At 38.2% G+C, this 14356-nt stretch overlaps 2 protein-coding genes across 3 annotated transcripts in view; both read left to right on the top strand.

The window, feature by feature from the left end:
* Nucleotides 1–4077, top strand: LOC107752663 (uracil nucleotide/cysteinyl leukotriene receptor-like). Of its 2 annotated transcripts, none has more exons than XM_016568695.1 (2): nucleotides 1–100; nucleotides 2726–4077. In XM_016568695.1, the coding sequence occupies exon 2, from the start codon at nucleotides 2734–2736 to the stop codon at nucleotides 3751–3753; it is 1020 nt and encodes a 339-aa protein (XP_016424181.1). In that variant the 5' UTR covers nucleotides 1–100; nucleotides 2726–2733; the 3' UTR covers nucleotides 3754–4077. The 2 variants fall into 2 exon arrangements, with proteins under 2 accessions (XP_016424181.1, XP_016424182.1); XM_016568696.1 differs by lacking the exon at nucleotides 1–100 and adding an exon at nucleotides 667–755.
* A 4461-nt stretch (nucleotides 4078–8538) lies between these two features.
* Nucleotides 8539–14356, top strand: part of LOC107752650 (phosphatidylinositol 3,4,5-trisphosphate 5-phosphatase 1-like) — a 21507-nt gene continuing 15689 nt past the window's right edge. The window contains exons 1-10 of the mRNA XM_016568680.1: nucleotides 8539–8661; nucleotides 10204–10372; nucleotides 10704–10869; nucleotides 11020–11160; nucleotides 11265–11355; nucleotides 11926–12003; nucleotides 12111–12188; nucleotides 12635–12758; nucleotides 13161–13267; nucleotides 14110–14212. Coding sequence (XP_016424166.1) covers nucleotides 8539–8661; nucleotides 10204–10372; nucleotides 10704–10869; nucleotides 11020–11160; nucleotides 11265–11355; nucleotides 11926–12003; nucleotides 12111–12188; nucleotides 12635–12758; nucleotides 13161–13267; nucleotides 14110–14212 — 1180 coding nt within the window. The remainder of the gene's footprint in view (nucleotides 8662–10203; nucleotides 10373–10703; nucleotides 10870–11019; nucleotides 11161–11264; nucleotides 11356–11925; nucleotides 12004–12110; nucleotides 12189–12634; nucleotides 12759–13160; nucleotides 13268–14109; nucleotides 14213–14356) is intronic.

The raw sequence follows: 14356 nt of genomic DNA, 5'->3' as shown, positions 1-14356 counted from the left end.
CTGCTGGTTCGTTCTCGCTTTTCAGGCAGCAGAACTCTCTCTCCTCTGCTCTGCTCAAGACCGTCACTACTGCACAGGCTGTTGAGGGATCAACACTCTGGTGAGTCTCTCATTTACTCTCTCAGTGTCTGCTGTCTGGCTCAGTTGAAACTTGTTTGCATATATTCTTTCAAATTAATCTTTACACATTTTAAAAATTATTTATATTTTTATAGAAACAATTTTTTAAGTGACCATATGGTGTTTTCCTAGTTTATGTGCATGCCATTTTTTTATGTTCTTTTTGTTGCATATAAGGTGAGTTTATTGGTTAGAGGAAAAAGTCTTTAAAAGGTCATTTTAGCACTGCAATGTAAAGTAAAAGGTTTAGGATTAGTTTGCTTTGCTTGAATGAGCAAAGTAAGTCAATCACATCAGGGAATCAGATATAAAAACTGTAATACAGGAAATGTTGTGCTGCATTTGCTTTCTTGTCATATTTTATGTATTTGTGCATTACTGTAAAAAAAAGAAAAGGGTTTCCTATGGCTGTGTTTTACCTTGAGTTCTGGAAGCGTGTTGGTCCACGCTGAGCTGCAGTTCAGCTTTGGTTAATAGGAGCATTAGTGTCACATTGCAACCCCAGCTTGACCCCCCACTTATTTCTTTAACACAAAAGTTATTTTTTATTGTTGCCAGCCTGTGGAGAAGCCTTGTTCTTCAAGACTTTCGGGTTTGGAGCGTGTTTTCAAGACGACCACGAAACGCTTGGACTGGTGCTGCTGGATTATACTTTTTCATTTGAAATTCCTTATTTTGTGTGTCTGAGTAAATGTGTTTTTCCTGGACCACACAATATAGTTTCATACCACACGCCAGAGAACCAGAACCATTTATTAACATCTGGATTTCTCAATCGCAAATCATGCCTTTTGTCTCCAAGCACAGTTCAGGACAGCTTGTTGTTTTATAGTTCTCCACTTTTATCTGTTTATATTACTGGAGGGTTTGGCATGTTCTGGGACTTGAGGATTTTCCTCCCCTTAGTTTACAAATTCCGCAGCACTTTCCTATGGCAGGATCTTGAGACGCTCCTTTGTACACACCCACTTTGTGTTTGTCTGTAGTGTTCTGAAAATATTGATAAAGTGCCTCCCCATTATTCCAGCTCCAGTGAGAGGTTATTGTGAAATGTTTTGGTAGCATATTTTAGTCATGAAGAAAGGCATCTTTCAGAGAAGTATTCCAAAGCGTGTGGAAAGGAAATTCAGTATTCAATTTGTTTAGCTTTCTGTGAACATTTTAAACATTTTATAAATTCAAACCCAAGGCCTCTATTAACTTTAAATTCAAACCACTGATTTTGCATTTGGACTATCAGACCAATAAGAATGCCAATACTTCCTTAGTTCAACTTATTCCTTGAACACGTGAGTTTATTTAAAAAATAATAATAAAAAAAAATCTAAATGTATTCCTAATTATTTGTTTGTTTGGTTAGAATTATTCATTTATAAATAGCGTTATGTCAACCCTGCAGATGCTTCTCTGATGCAGCTCAACCCTGCAGATGCTTCATTCAGCCTGATTATTAATAGAGCAACTGTTATTGGATGGCAGGTTAGAATGAATGCCTCTTCCGAATAGAGTTTGCTCATTGAATCTGAGGCAGGCTGCCCTGTGCACACGCCAAAGATTTGACAAACCAGAATACCATGAGGACAGCTGTAAGCAAATAGCCAGGAGTGGCTCTGGTTTGGGATGCACCAGCACCTTCATGCAGCGTAGCGTGTGTGGAGGTGCAATGTGTGTGTAGTCGCCTGCTCCACAGGGACATCTGCTCAGACTCCTGAGACACAAATATAAGCATCTGAATTGCTGCCAAACACCCAGACAGCTGTAACGCTCCCTGCCTCACTACTCAAAGTGCGCAGAGAGGATACATTTTTACTGCTGCTGGAATAAAAATTGTTACTTGGTCTATCACTGCTGCATTCTTTGCTTCATTTTTGTAAACATGTTTTGACAACGGGCAACTTTGTAAATGTATTCCCAAAAGCAGATGTAATCTTGTTCTGTTCTGTTCTGTTCTGTTCTGTTCTATTTTCAGTTTTCATTTTGATTTCTTGTCACAACTTTTTGGGTTCCATGAAATTAACTTGGATGCAGCATAGGTTGGTTTGGATATGTGATGGGAGTGTGTGCCAAATGTGGACTTTATTGTTGATCTATCAATTTTTAATGTGTTTTGTCAAAATGTTAATAATTTATAGCTAGCATGCATGGCTGCTGCTCCCTACATGGAAATTATGCAATCTGTCTAGGGGATCAGCTCTCTAGGGACACCATCTGATACATACATACATGCTTAATATTTCTGTGGAACCGGTCAAACTTCTTTTTTTTCAGTATTTTTTCAATATTAAGTTTAAAAGAACACCATATGTTTAAGTGTGTGTGTGTGTGTGTGTATATTTTATTTTTAATTTCTACTGTCTATCAATTTTTAAGCCATCCTAAACCCATCATTAATTTTTATTTATAATTTTTTTAAATATATATATATATATATATATATTATTTGTTTTATTTTATTTAATATTTTTATTATTCAGTTCATAAGTTCATGGTTCATAAATTCAAAAATAAAATTGATAGATTTTTATATTAGCATTTATATTAGCATTTATATTTTAATTAATTTAAACAATTAACAAAAAAAGTTTTTCTTTTCCTTTGTTTGCAGTTACAAAAATGGAGTCCCCCCTGACAGAACTTCCCACCTTGCTGTCCAATCAATCCATGGAGAGCTGTCCACCTGTGGACAATACAGTGGAGAACATGATCTTTGGATTCTACTACATCATAGTTTTCCTTCTGGCACTGAACGGCAATAGCCTTGCCCTGTGGATCTTCGCCCGCCAGAGAGGCAACTCTTCTCCAGCCAATGTCTTCCTGCTTCATCTTGCTGTGGCTGACCTGTTTTACATCTTCGTTTTACCCCTCAGAGCCACTTATCATTTAACTGGGGGACATTGGCCATTTGGTGAAATTCCCTGCCGTCTTGCAGGCTTCTTCTTTTATGTCAACATGTATGCCAGTTTGTACTTCCTAGCCTGTGTTGCAGGTGATAGATACCTTGCTGTGGTACATGCTGTACGTTCCCTCAAGGTCAGGCGCCCTCGTTACGCGCACATAGCCAGTTTTGCACTATGGGCTTTGGTGATAGTATCTATGGCGCCCCTACTGGTCACCAAGCAGACTGCAGAAGTCAACGGCTCTACCATATGCTTGCAACTGTACAGAGAAAAGGCCTCACGGCATGCTCTCGTCTCTCTCGCCGTAGCCTTCACGCCACCGTTCATTGCCACGCTTTCTTGCTACCTGCTGATAGTGAACAGTCTGCGGAAAGGTTCAAGGCTGGAGCCAGCACTCAAACTCCGAGCTCTCCGCACCATTGGTCTGGTCATGCTCATCTACATAGTGTGCTTTCTGCCCTATCACTTAAGCCGTGCAACCTTCATCCTGGGTTACGGACACCCAGACTTATCCTGCCACATCAAAAGAGGACTAGCCCTGGCTAACCGGCTTACTTCCTCTCTAACCTGCCTGAATGGGGCTTTGGATCCCCTGGTCTACCTGTTTGCTGCTGAGAAGTTCAGGGGAAGCGTTCGCAGGATTTTTTGCAGAGACAAATCAGGGGGGTCCGGCGCTACAAGCGGGGACCTGAAAGGTACACATGAGAGCTCTCTGGCCGCAAAGTCTGAGTTCTGAGCAAGCAATTAAAATCTTAAAGATGGTATGGATATTTTTCAGTGGATTTAGTGATTCGTCCTACACTTCCTCAGTGTATGGTCAATTAAAGATCAGGAACTTTAAACAGCCTTATGTATAATAATCAAGCATGTGATTTGGGCATGTTAAAGCAACTGTATGTAAACTTAAGATCAGTTACAAAATCACTCTGATGGTACACTGACTTCTAATAAGGCAAATGATAGTGAACTTCACACACTTAAAGAGGATAAGAATTTTCATGCATTAGTGGAGTGGGGGTATGAGTGGTTATGAACGAATGAATGAAACGCATTTGTCCATGTTTCACTCCGTCTCGAATCGCGCTTGGGAAACCATCTCTTCCGCGGCTCGGTACACTTTCAACTCGTTTTTTTTTTTGTCTCGAGCAAGACTGTACGACACATTACATGATCTGACTGATTTTTACATAGAAAGGGCGACAGCGCACCGCATTAAAAGAAATTATCATTCATGTTTTTATAACCGCTGGCCAAATTCAAAAACTAAACTAAAATTAAATAATCTTTGAGAGCAAGGGAGCCCCCTGGTGTTTCGGGGGCCCTACGCAGCTTGCGTATTGGCTCTGGCGCGCAGCACATTAAATATTCATCACAAAGTCGCTCTCAGCAGCGTGTGGATGTTCGCTTGCAAAGGTATTACAATTTTTTTAGTTCTAAACAAAGAAGAGTATGAGTATGAGTATGAGTATGCGTGAGTATGTAGGCCAGGGTTGCCAGGTTTTCACAACAAAATTCGACCAATTGCTACCCAAAACTAGCCCAATGGCGTTTAGAGGGGGTTCACCCGGTAAAAATCGCGTACCGGGGGGAAACCCCACGTTTTTTGGCGGGGTTGCCCTGGTAAAATTCCCATTCCATATTTAGTGATGGAAAACCGCGGACCTGGCAACACTGATATAGGGCCACTGAATCACGTTCAGTCTCTTGTACGTTACGTGTGCACAAGTGCGAGCATGAGCAAATAAGTTGCTGGCTGCAGTTCACTTAATGGCCACCGGTGCACGCTAATCGCTAATAATAACCAAGCGGCAACCTCCCGCTCTCTCTCGTGAGGGTAACACGGAAGTGACTTAAACTGTAATTCGTCAACTGGCTGCTAGAGGATGGCCGCAAAAGGGAGTCAATCCCATAGACTTCCCATGTTAAAATGCCTAACTTTACAGCAGAAAAAAACATGTTTACAGCCTGGTTCAAAAAATTATTTTGGTCTATATAGCTAATTTTGCCCTTCGTGACAACTGTGAGGGGGGTGAATTTTTTTATAACTCATCCGTTTAAATTATATTAACCCTTAAAGTTCTGCATAATTAAGGGTGTGGCCACTTGAGTGATGGGTGGATTGCCGCTGCGGTCACCACCGTCGAGCTAGGGTGGGCGTGGTTTCAGCAACCAGCTCCCGCCTCTTTACCAATTTTCGATTATCCTGGAGTGACGCGCGGTGACGGGCTGCCAAGATGGTGACGGCCGCTCCGCCCACTTTGAGCTTCAAAAACGCTCTTTGGAAGCCTACGGGTGACGTCACGGACACTACGTCCATGTTTTTATACAGTCTATGATAATAACAAAGGTTTCCGAATACATATAGCCTCTAATTGTAAAGGGCTTCAAAGTTGCAAAAATACACAAAACTACATACAGTTGCTTTAAAGTGAATGACTGTAGACTACAAGTGACTGTTAAATATCAGTCAGTTGCCAGTACACAATGGTCGGGGACTAAAGACTCCATCAAGGCTCAAGAAGGCATACATCCCCAGGGGGATTTTCTGGTTATAGCACTCTCAAGCTGTGGTAAGAATGTGCGAAGGTTAACAAACCAGTGAGGAGTCGAAATGAATATTACTTTTTTTCTTTACATTCCTTGACGGCTATTTGTTATTAAGACTATTTAGATGCATGTGCAATTCACACTATATAGTCAATTAATATGATTAATTATACCTTTTATAGTTTAAGGTATATAAGTACAGGTTTTTTGTTGGCATATAATACTGGTTTAGTTTTCACTTGTTGTAATGAAGTTGATATGTATCATTAGTTATATTATTTTAATTACTGTAACCAACTGGTATAATTATATTTTATTTGAGGTGTTATCATACTTATTTCATTAATTTTTCTGTATTTCTCATGTAAAATCCATCCATGAGTCAATTTGTAAATGCATTTAAATCAGCTGAATAAATGTAAATAAATTTAACCTCAAATGTTTTTTTTAATAAAGTAGCCTACGTAAATGCTTAGGCATCAGATGCATTTTGGTGGTTGCAATTACAATATACCCCCTATTCTCACTACTACCAAAGTGTCAAATAACTTTGTCACATCTCATACAGCTTCCATTAGTCTTCATAACACTTGACTTTTGAATATCATCTCATGTGACATCTGCAAGTGACAATATGCAGAATCTTGTGAAAACGGACGTTATCTTCAGAATGCATCGCACGCGCTCTGTCCCACCACACTGTGACCGCTGAGCTCTTATTGACAGTAGAGCATAACCGCTTTCTTTATGGCTGTGTGCATGCGAGAAAGACGCAAGATGGAAACCACCAGGCTGAAGCGACTGTGGCACTATTCAGGTTCTCTTTCACATCATGTGACTCAAACTGTGAGGTGTCAGCAGATTATTTTCTCTCTCTCTGTCTTTGCTTCTCTTTCCTCATATTTGTGCAAGGCTTCCTGTCCATTAACGTAACAGGGCATCTTCACCGAGAGTGAGAAAAGGGGGGGAGGGACTGTAATGTGTGTGCGAGCGTAGTGCATATTACTCCGGATTACTCGAGAGTACTTGGCATTACAATCACAAATGAAAACAAAACATTAACAGATGAAACCTCTGATTTGAGTTTGATATGATTACAAAACGTTTCATTTGAACTTTTTTTTTTTTTCAGAACAAGTGTAGCAGAAAGTTTAATACCTCACAGTATAATGTCAAAATGAAACAAGACAAACTTTAAGCATGTAATTTCAGTATATTCTTTCAAATCAAGGTTAGCAGAAAGTTTACACTGCTCTTTACCATACAATGTGAAAGTGGATGGTGACCAGGGGTTGTCAAGCTCCAAAAATGACAAAATGCACCAGAAAAGTGGGCCATATGAAAGTGGGTCTTCTGAGGCTACAGTATGCAATAGCTTTGCAATAGCAAAAAGCCGAAATTTAAGATGCTATTCACTGATAATCTTTCCCCCTGTGCAGTTCTCAAACCTCATTCATGTTTATGTACTGTATGTTCAAACATGGCACATCAAACCCAGGTTTAAGTCTACGATGCCATTTTTCCCCCCATGTGTCTCACATTTGCATGAAAAAGAGCTGCGTGAACATCTTGCTTAACATTTTTTTGTGTTTGACTAAATGATAGAATTTTCATTTTGGAGGCAAATGTTCCTTTAAATATATCTAGAGTTACCGTACAAGGTCAGAAAAAAATGGGCAAAAATTGTACCTTCAGGGGTACAACAGCGTGATTCTGGGGACAGCTAAGGTACAAAGGACTGCTTTGTACCTTATCTACCCTTAAAAGGTGCAAATTAGCAACTTAGAGTAGTAATATGTACCCTTAAGGGACTACTATTAAGGCCTGTTCACACCAAGGATGATAACTATAAAGATAATGATATAGTTCTAAAAATCGTTCTCAACATTAAAAAATAGCAGAGTCCACACCACAGCTATAACACTAAAGGCACAGAGAAACGATGTTGCTGAAATCACTTTCAGAATGATTTTTTCCAGCTGATGAATGATAAAAACATTGACACCCAATCAGAATCAATCCTGCTATCATGACCTCGAGAATTTAAAGTGGTAGACAAGTGTATGCTTAGAATAAACAGACAATATCATCCGCTGGTGTGGACGCTATTATAGTTATCTTTATAGTTATCATTCTTGGTGTGAACGGGCCTTTAACCTTTCAGGGAACTGCCTAAATGACAAGCTTTTTTTTTCTGAGAGATTATTATTGTTTTCAGTGTACATCTGCAATAAAAGGCAACTTGCTCCATTACGTCATGTTTAATGAGCTTTCATATTCTTGTACAATCAATGTACATCTAATCAATGTACATCTAATATACACCCAAATGCTGACACATAACTGAAGATGTTACAAGTGTGCTCCACAAGTCACTTCCCTTTCAGGATCAGTGGTTTGGTCAAAAAGATAAATTCATGATCTACTTCTCAACAGAGCCTTTCACACTGTAAATGTTTATCTACATTTCTCTGCTTTGCATATTGGCTATTATGTAGACACTTGCATTGGTTATCCTCTTCATAGTTTTGGTTAGCGGAGTTAATCATTGATGTTGTATGAAAGAATGCACTGAAAACTCCTACAATACCACATAGACCTTTTTCATCTCTTTTGTGGTAAAAAATAAGAGGTGTTGGAGCCGTATGAACAAGCCTGCTGTTCGGCCTCCTCTCTTGCTCACACTCTCTGAGTTTTTAATGTGCACAGAATGAGGAAGTTCACTCTTGTGTTTGTGGCAGCTTCCTTTTTGCAGCTTTCGCCTCTCTAACAGGAAGAGAGAGAAACAGTGAGCCTAGAGCCAGTCAGAGCAGGAGCGGCTATCGGTTCTAACAACGCCATGAAACAAAACGTGAGACTCTGAAGTTGGCCTCATGTTGATCTGCTCTTGAAAACTTGCCGGGGCCAAAATAACCTGGGTGTCTTCAGACTGAGGAAGGGAAAAGTCTTTGGAAAGGATGTTGTCTCACCAGCCATGGTACCATGGCAATATCACTCGGTCTACAGCAGAGGACCTCCTCTCCAAAGCAGGCAAGGATGGGAGCTTCCTCCTGCGGGACAGCGAATCCATACAGGGAGCTTATGCCCTCTGTGTTCTGTGAGTATTGTTGCTGTTCATCTCAGGTGGAGGGGCACATATGCTGTCACTAATATTATAGATGAAAGTTTCGGATCTTTAATTGTGTTCGAGTAGGTATGCAGTTTATATTTGCAGTGAGTTTTGGACGATTTGCATGAGATGACAATTGAGTCAGTCATAAATGCGTCGTATAAAACATGCTCGGTTTTGCGGCACTGGCCATGCAGCCTTATTTGGATCAAATATATATATAAACATCACGGCTTTTGAAATCACATATTATGCAAATGGCTTCCTTCCTACTTTGTGTGCATATTGTCAAATTAATTACCAAGTAAAATGCTATTTCATATAAACTCTTTCCAAAAAAAACTGTAAACCTTGTATGTCAGGTTCGGGTGAAGTGTGTTTTGCAAATGTTTCTTTAAATCATGCAGTGAAAAAAGTTTGCATTTATGTCCAATGTGATTCCTTGTACAGTGAAATATTAACAAACAGTGTTGACTGAGACTGAAGGAAGTTGGTAAGGGGTTTCCCATAATTGTTGTTTTTGGCAAAATGGCTTTTTTCAATGTTTATGTTCAATTTGTGATATGTGTGTGTGTGTGTGTGTGTGTGTATATATATATGAAGAGTTCAGATGCAAAAGCCTCTAAATGCCGTCTGAAATTTTCGTCTAAAATGAGCATTTTTATCAGGCTCCTATATTTATGTTCAGTTATTTCACTTTAATTGCATAGAAAATTACCTATACATTGCCATTAGAGTAAAATTCCTGAACCTAAACATTGGAGCCTGATAAAAATGCTCATTTTAGATGAAAATTTCAGATGGGATTTAGAGGCTTTTGCATCTGAACTCTTCATATATATATATATGTGCAAGCAAGCCACAGGGTTCCTCTTGCACCCTGCCTTGAATGGAAAGTTTCAAAAAAGTGTCATATTATTGAATTAGATTTGATCGATTCAATTTAAATACACCATTTGTGCTGACCTTTAAACCATAGTACGAGAATGTGGGAGGTTTTTATGCTAAGATTGCGCTTGTCGCCTGTTGTCAGTCGGACATCTTGTGATCGGCCATGCTAAGATGGAGGACGTGTTTAAATTATTTTGTTTGCAATGCTAAAAACGCTGCCATTTCCCCTAACGTTTCTTCCTAGCCAAATGTATGAAGAGACTTTCATATTACAATTAGGGACTTTGTTTTATGTAATGTCAGGGGCATTTTGTTTTTGGTATTTGTTGTTACTTTGTATTAGTTTGCATATAATTGGGTCAAAACATTTGCTGAGCATCAAGACGTACTGTAAGTCAAATCAGGTGACTAAGAGCTTATACTCCAAAGTCCTTTGAAAACAGTGGCTTATAAAACCTACTTGGCTTAAACTGAGCACATTTTTTTAAGAGAAACCATGCAAAATGAAGAAATGCAATGTACTGCTATTTGTTTTTGACAATGAAGAGAGTCACTGGAAGTATTACTGGGGGTGTTGCGCATGTTTAAGCAATTAAGGATTTTGTATATCGTAAAAGGCCATAAATCTTGTATCTTCAGAATAGCAGATCTTTCTTGTTCATCTCGTTGCAGGCATCCGAGGGTGTGCCTATTCGGTTCTTCTCTGTGCTGCCAGACCTAGTGGAGACATATTATAAGGAGAACATGGGTCTGGTCACACACCTTCAGTATGCTGTGCAGAAAGAGGAGGAGCCGGAGGAGGAACCAGGTAAGTGAATCACAATAAGCTTTCACCATAGGTTCATGTCCGTGTTTTGAATTTTTCTAATTGAATTTTTCATTGCAAATTATTTCATTATATTTTTATTCGAAATTACAAATTATATTATTATTACAGACAATATTATTAGCATAACAGTTTGAGTGAAAAGTTTGATTAAAGAATAAATTCATGGCTTTTTTTTTTTTTTTTTTTCATTATTTATCAGAATTTTTTTGACCCCATTGTACGTTTGGATACTATTTCCCAGTAAATGTAAGCTTTGAATTTTAATGGTTTCATTCAAGGACACTATTTGGTCAAATCTCCATTTCCACAGAGCCATGTAGTTTGCCGCCTCAGTTGCCACCCAGGAATATCACAAGTAATGAATGTAAAGACGGCCATAGTGACTCGTCCAGAGGAACCGATAGGGGAACGGAGCTTGCCCGCCCCTCCATCTCAGACACCTATATCCAGCGTTTGCAGCAAATCGACATATCAAAGTACAATGAGATTTATCTTTATTAAGTACAATCCCTTGTTAAATACACTATGATTTAATGATTTTTGGCTGTTTTAGACTGTCAATTTAGAGTCACTGTAGTGAGTAGCATTGTTCTGGCGTGCTAATGATTTTGATGTTTGATATCCAGTTTACCAGAGGACCATCAGAAGTCCATCCAGGAATATTTCCGCTCATCTGTTTGTGTAGATGCAGAGCAGGCGCAGAATGGCAACCCGACTCTTCCCCACTTTAAAAAGCTCACACAGAGTATCTGCAAAAACCTAAACAGGTACAAATAGTCTGAAACATATACAGTTTGAATCTTAAAACACCTGGATGCCCTCATGAATTGTATCCAATGTGCATTTAATTGACATTCCTACTTTTTTGTAGTGAAATTGCCCGCACACTTCCGAGTCTTGAGGCACTGCAGAAAGTTTTGGATCAACCGTTGTCTCCTGGAGTGGGGAGACTAAGGAGTCAGGTCAGTAAAAATGAATCAAACCAGGAAGTGTTATTCCTGATTTCAAATGTCCACCCTCCTGAGGTGACAGTAGATGCTTGTAAGTCTCTGTGTACAAATATATAGAATTTACAGGCCACAAAATTTAATTGGAGGTAAGAAAATACAATTAATTTGATATAAAACAAGTACATTTGTGATTTAATGAACAACTTTTTGTGTGTGTGTGCGCGTGTGTGTGTGTGTGTGTGTGCGTGTGCGTGTGTGTGAAAACTCACCTTGGTAGTGGGATAGTTTGTAACAACAATTTATAATTGACTTTTTACAGATTTACACAATTTAGGGGTAAATAGTAGATTTCAAAATATGTTTTATTTGTAGCTGATAAATATTTGAATATTACATCCAGTTTTGAGTAATAAACTCCTAACACACTGTCATTTCCCCTACATAAAATAAATAAAGAAATAATACAACGAGAAAAAAACAATCATATATAGTTTGTTATATTGAGTTTTTAATTTTTATTATTATTATCCCCCCCCCGCAAATCTTCCTAAAATATATCTGTTGGTTTTACTTCTTTTTCAGCTTTCCGGAGATGCAACTCAGTCTGTGGCTTTCAGACTGGAACAACTGACTAAGCTTATATATTCAATAGAAGACAAGGTATCGTTGTTCTTTGTTTATGGATCACAGCAAACATGACAATATATATTGAAATGAAATTCCTATTGGAAACTTTATTGTAGACTAACATCACCTCTTATTTACAGACCAAGAATGCTGTGTTTGATTCTGTGGGATATGACGGAGGGCACAGAAAGTCACTTATTCCTCCTGTGACATTCGAAGTAGGAAAGTCAATTCAACAATATATATAAATATAAAGGATTTAATTACTTAGTAGATTAATACAAGTATATAAGTATATGCAAGTGTGTGTGTATGTGTGTGTGTGTATATATATATATATATATATATAAGTATGTAGTTTGATCACTGTACATATTCAAAGTGAAAGTCATAACCTGTTACCTCCTTCCTGCTCCTCGTAATGATGTCATAATAACGAAAGCATGGACGTTTTCACTGCTACTGCTTTGCTCTCCAAAACCACATGCAAATTAGAAAGAGTCTAGTTTGCCTATGTGCTAGATAAGCCATGACGGTTGGGTTGGTTGCCTCTGCACACAGTCGTCATAGAGAAGCTTTGTAACACTATTTTAGGTACAGTACAACAAAAATGCTGCACTTCATTTTACTGATGTGTTTTTATTGTCCTTTTCTGTGCTAACAGGTAAAATGCGACTCCCTTGGTATTTCAAACAAAATGTACCTCAAAGTCGATGTGGAAGGAGGGAAGGTTTACTTCAAGAAGTCCAAAGATGGACCTGAGGATAAATATTTTGTGCACAATAAAAGTATGCTGAACCATTTCTTCACTAATATAACCACACACACAAATGAATTTAGTGACAGTTTTTTAATGCTAATAAGTCAGCTGGCCTTTATTGAAAAATTAACTTTGATGGGAAGAACGGAACCCAGATGCAACGTGGTTGCGATAATGTGACTATCCTGCTTACTTTAACTTGTTTTATTATATGAGACAAAAGAAATGGCAGGGAAACTATGGTTTTCAAGAGACAGGCACAGTGGTCAAATATAAAGTTTAGTGATGGTCTTTTTACAAATTATTCAAACACAGAATTCTGTGATGGACCAATCAGAATCTAGTATTCCTGGGAGCTGTGTAACCAAAATGTGTGAAATCACCCATTAAGCAATAAATAATGGGAACCTGCCGGATTCTTAATTTTCAGTCTTGCAGTTGGTGAAGTCCCAGAAGATGCACAACAGACTAGTATTGGTGGTAGAGACAGAGAAGGAAAAAACTCAGCGCAAAGACTTTGTCTTTGATGACACAAAGGTAAAAATCCCACTGCTAATATAGCTATTGTTACAGTCAGTGTTGGGGAGTGACTAGTTACATGTAACGGAATTACGTAATTTAATTACAAAATAAAAGTAATTGTAATCAGTTACAGTTACTGAGAAAAAATGTGTAATTAAATTACAGTTATGATAATGTTAAGGATTACAAAGGGGGTTACATCTGTTTTTTTACCCACATACAGATTTAATTGATTTCTTTCATAAATTGCAGTGACTGCTCTAAAATATGAAACACCAATGTTTCAGAAGTTTAGAACAAGCTTATTCGATAACTCTTTTATTTCCTATATGGGTTTATGTATAGCTATGCTTAATTTTTTAAAGATTAACTGTTTTTTTTCCAAGACATTGTTACATTGTTAGATTCCAGTGTTTACTTGGTATGATTCTTTAGGGTCTTCATGAATGGCCTGCAACATACTTTGGTTAAAATTCCTCAGTGGTCCTGTAAAACAACACCCTTTTTAACTTGCTCTGTTCACAGCGACTCATTTGGGCAAATTGAAAACATTAGAAATTTAGAAAAGTAATCAAAAAGTAATCAAATGTAATCAATTACATTACTTTAATAAAGTAATAGAAAAGTTACACTACTTATTACATTTTAAGTAGGGTAACTTGTAATCTGTAACCTATTACTTTCCAATGTAACCTTCCCAACACTGGTTACAGTAGGGATAAAAAGTTTTCACATGGAAGTTTTTTAGGCATCCGCAAAAATGAACGCTGAGAGCCATAATATACCAGTTCCATGTTTTGCATGTGTTTTTTTATGTGTCCTTGTTTGTAACTGTGTATCTCCAAATACATTTTTAGAAAAGAGAAGGCTTCTGCCAGCTTCTACAGCAGATGAAGAACAAGCACTCAGGAAAACCTGAGCCGGATATGATCACCGTCTTTGTTGGCACCTGGAACATGGGTAAGATGCATTTAGCCTATTAACATTTAGCCTATTTTTAAATTTAGTCAGTCCAGAAAAGCTTCTCAAATTCTTCTGAATTCAGACTGTTTTTGGAGCTGAAGCAGACTTTTGTTTTTTTTTTATAAAAGTGCTGTTACACTT

The sequence above is a fragment of the Sinocyclocheilus rhinocerous genome, unplaced genomic scaffold (assembly GCF_001515625.1).
Source record: "Sinocyclocheilus rhinocerous isolate Xijiao unplaced genomic scaffold, SAMN03320098_v1.1 scaffold1733, whole genome shotgun sequence".
Lineage (NCBI taxonomy): Eukaryota > Metazoa > Chordata > Actinopteri > Cypriniformes > Cyprinidae > Sinocyclocheilus > Sinocyclocheilus rhinocerous.
The sequence above is the reverse complement of the archived record's forward strand: the minus strand, read 5'-3'. Positions and strand labels throughout refer to the sequence as shown.

Excerpts from the sequence above, each read along its gene's own strand:
- LOC107752663 (XM_016568695.1), top strand. The coding sequence starts at position 2,734 with ATGGAGTCCCCCCTGACAGAACTTCCCACCTTGCTGTCCAATCAATCC.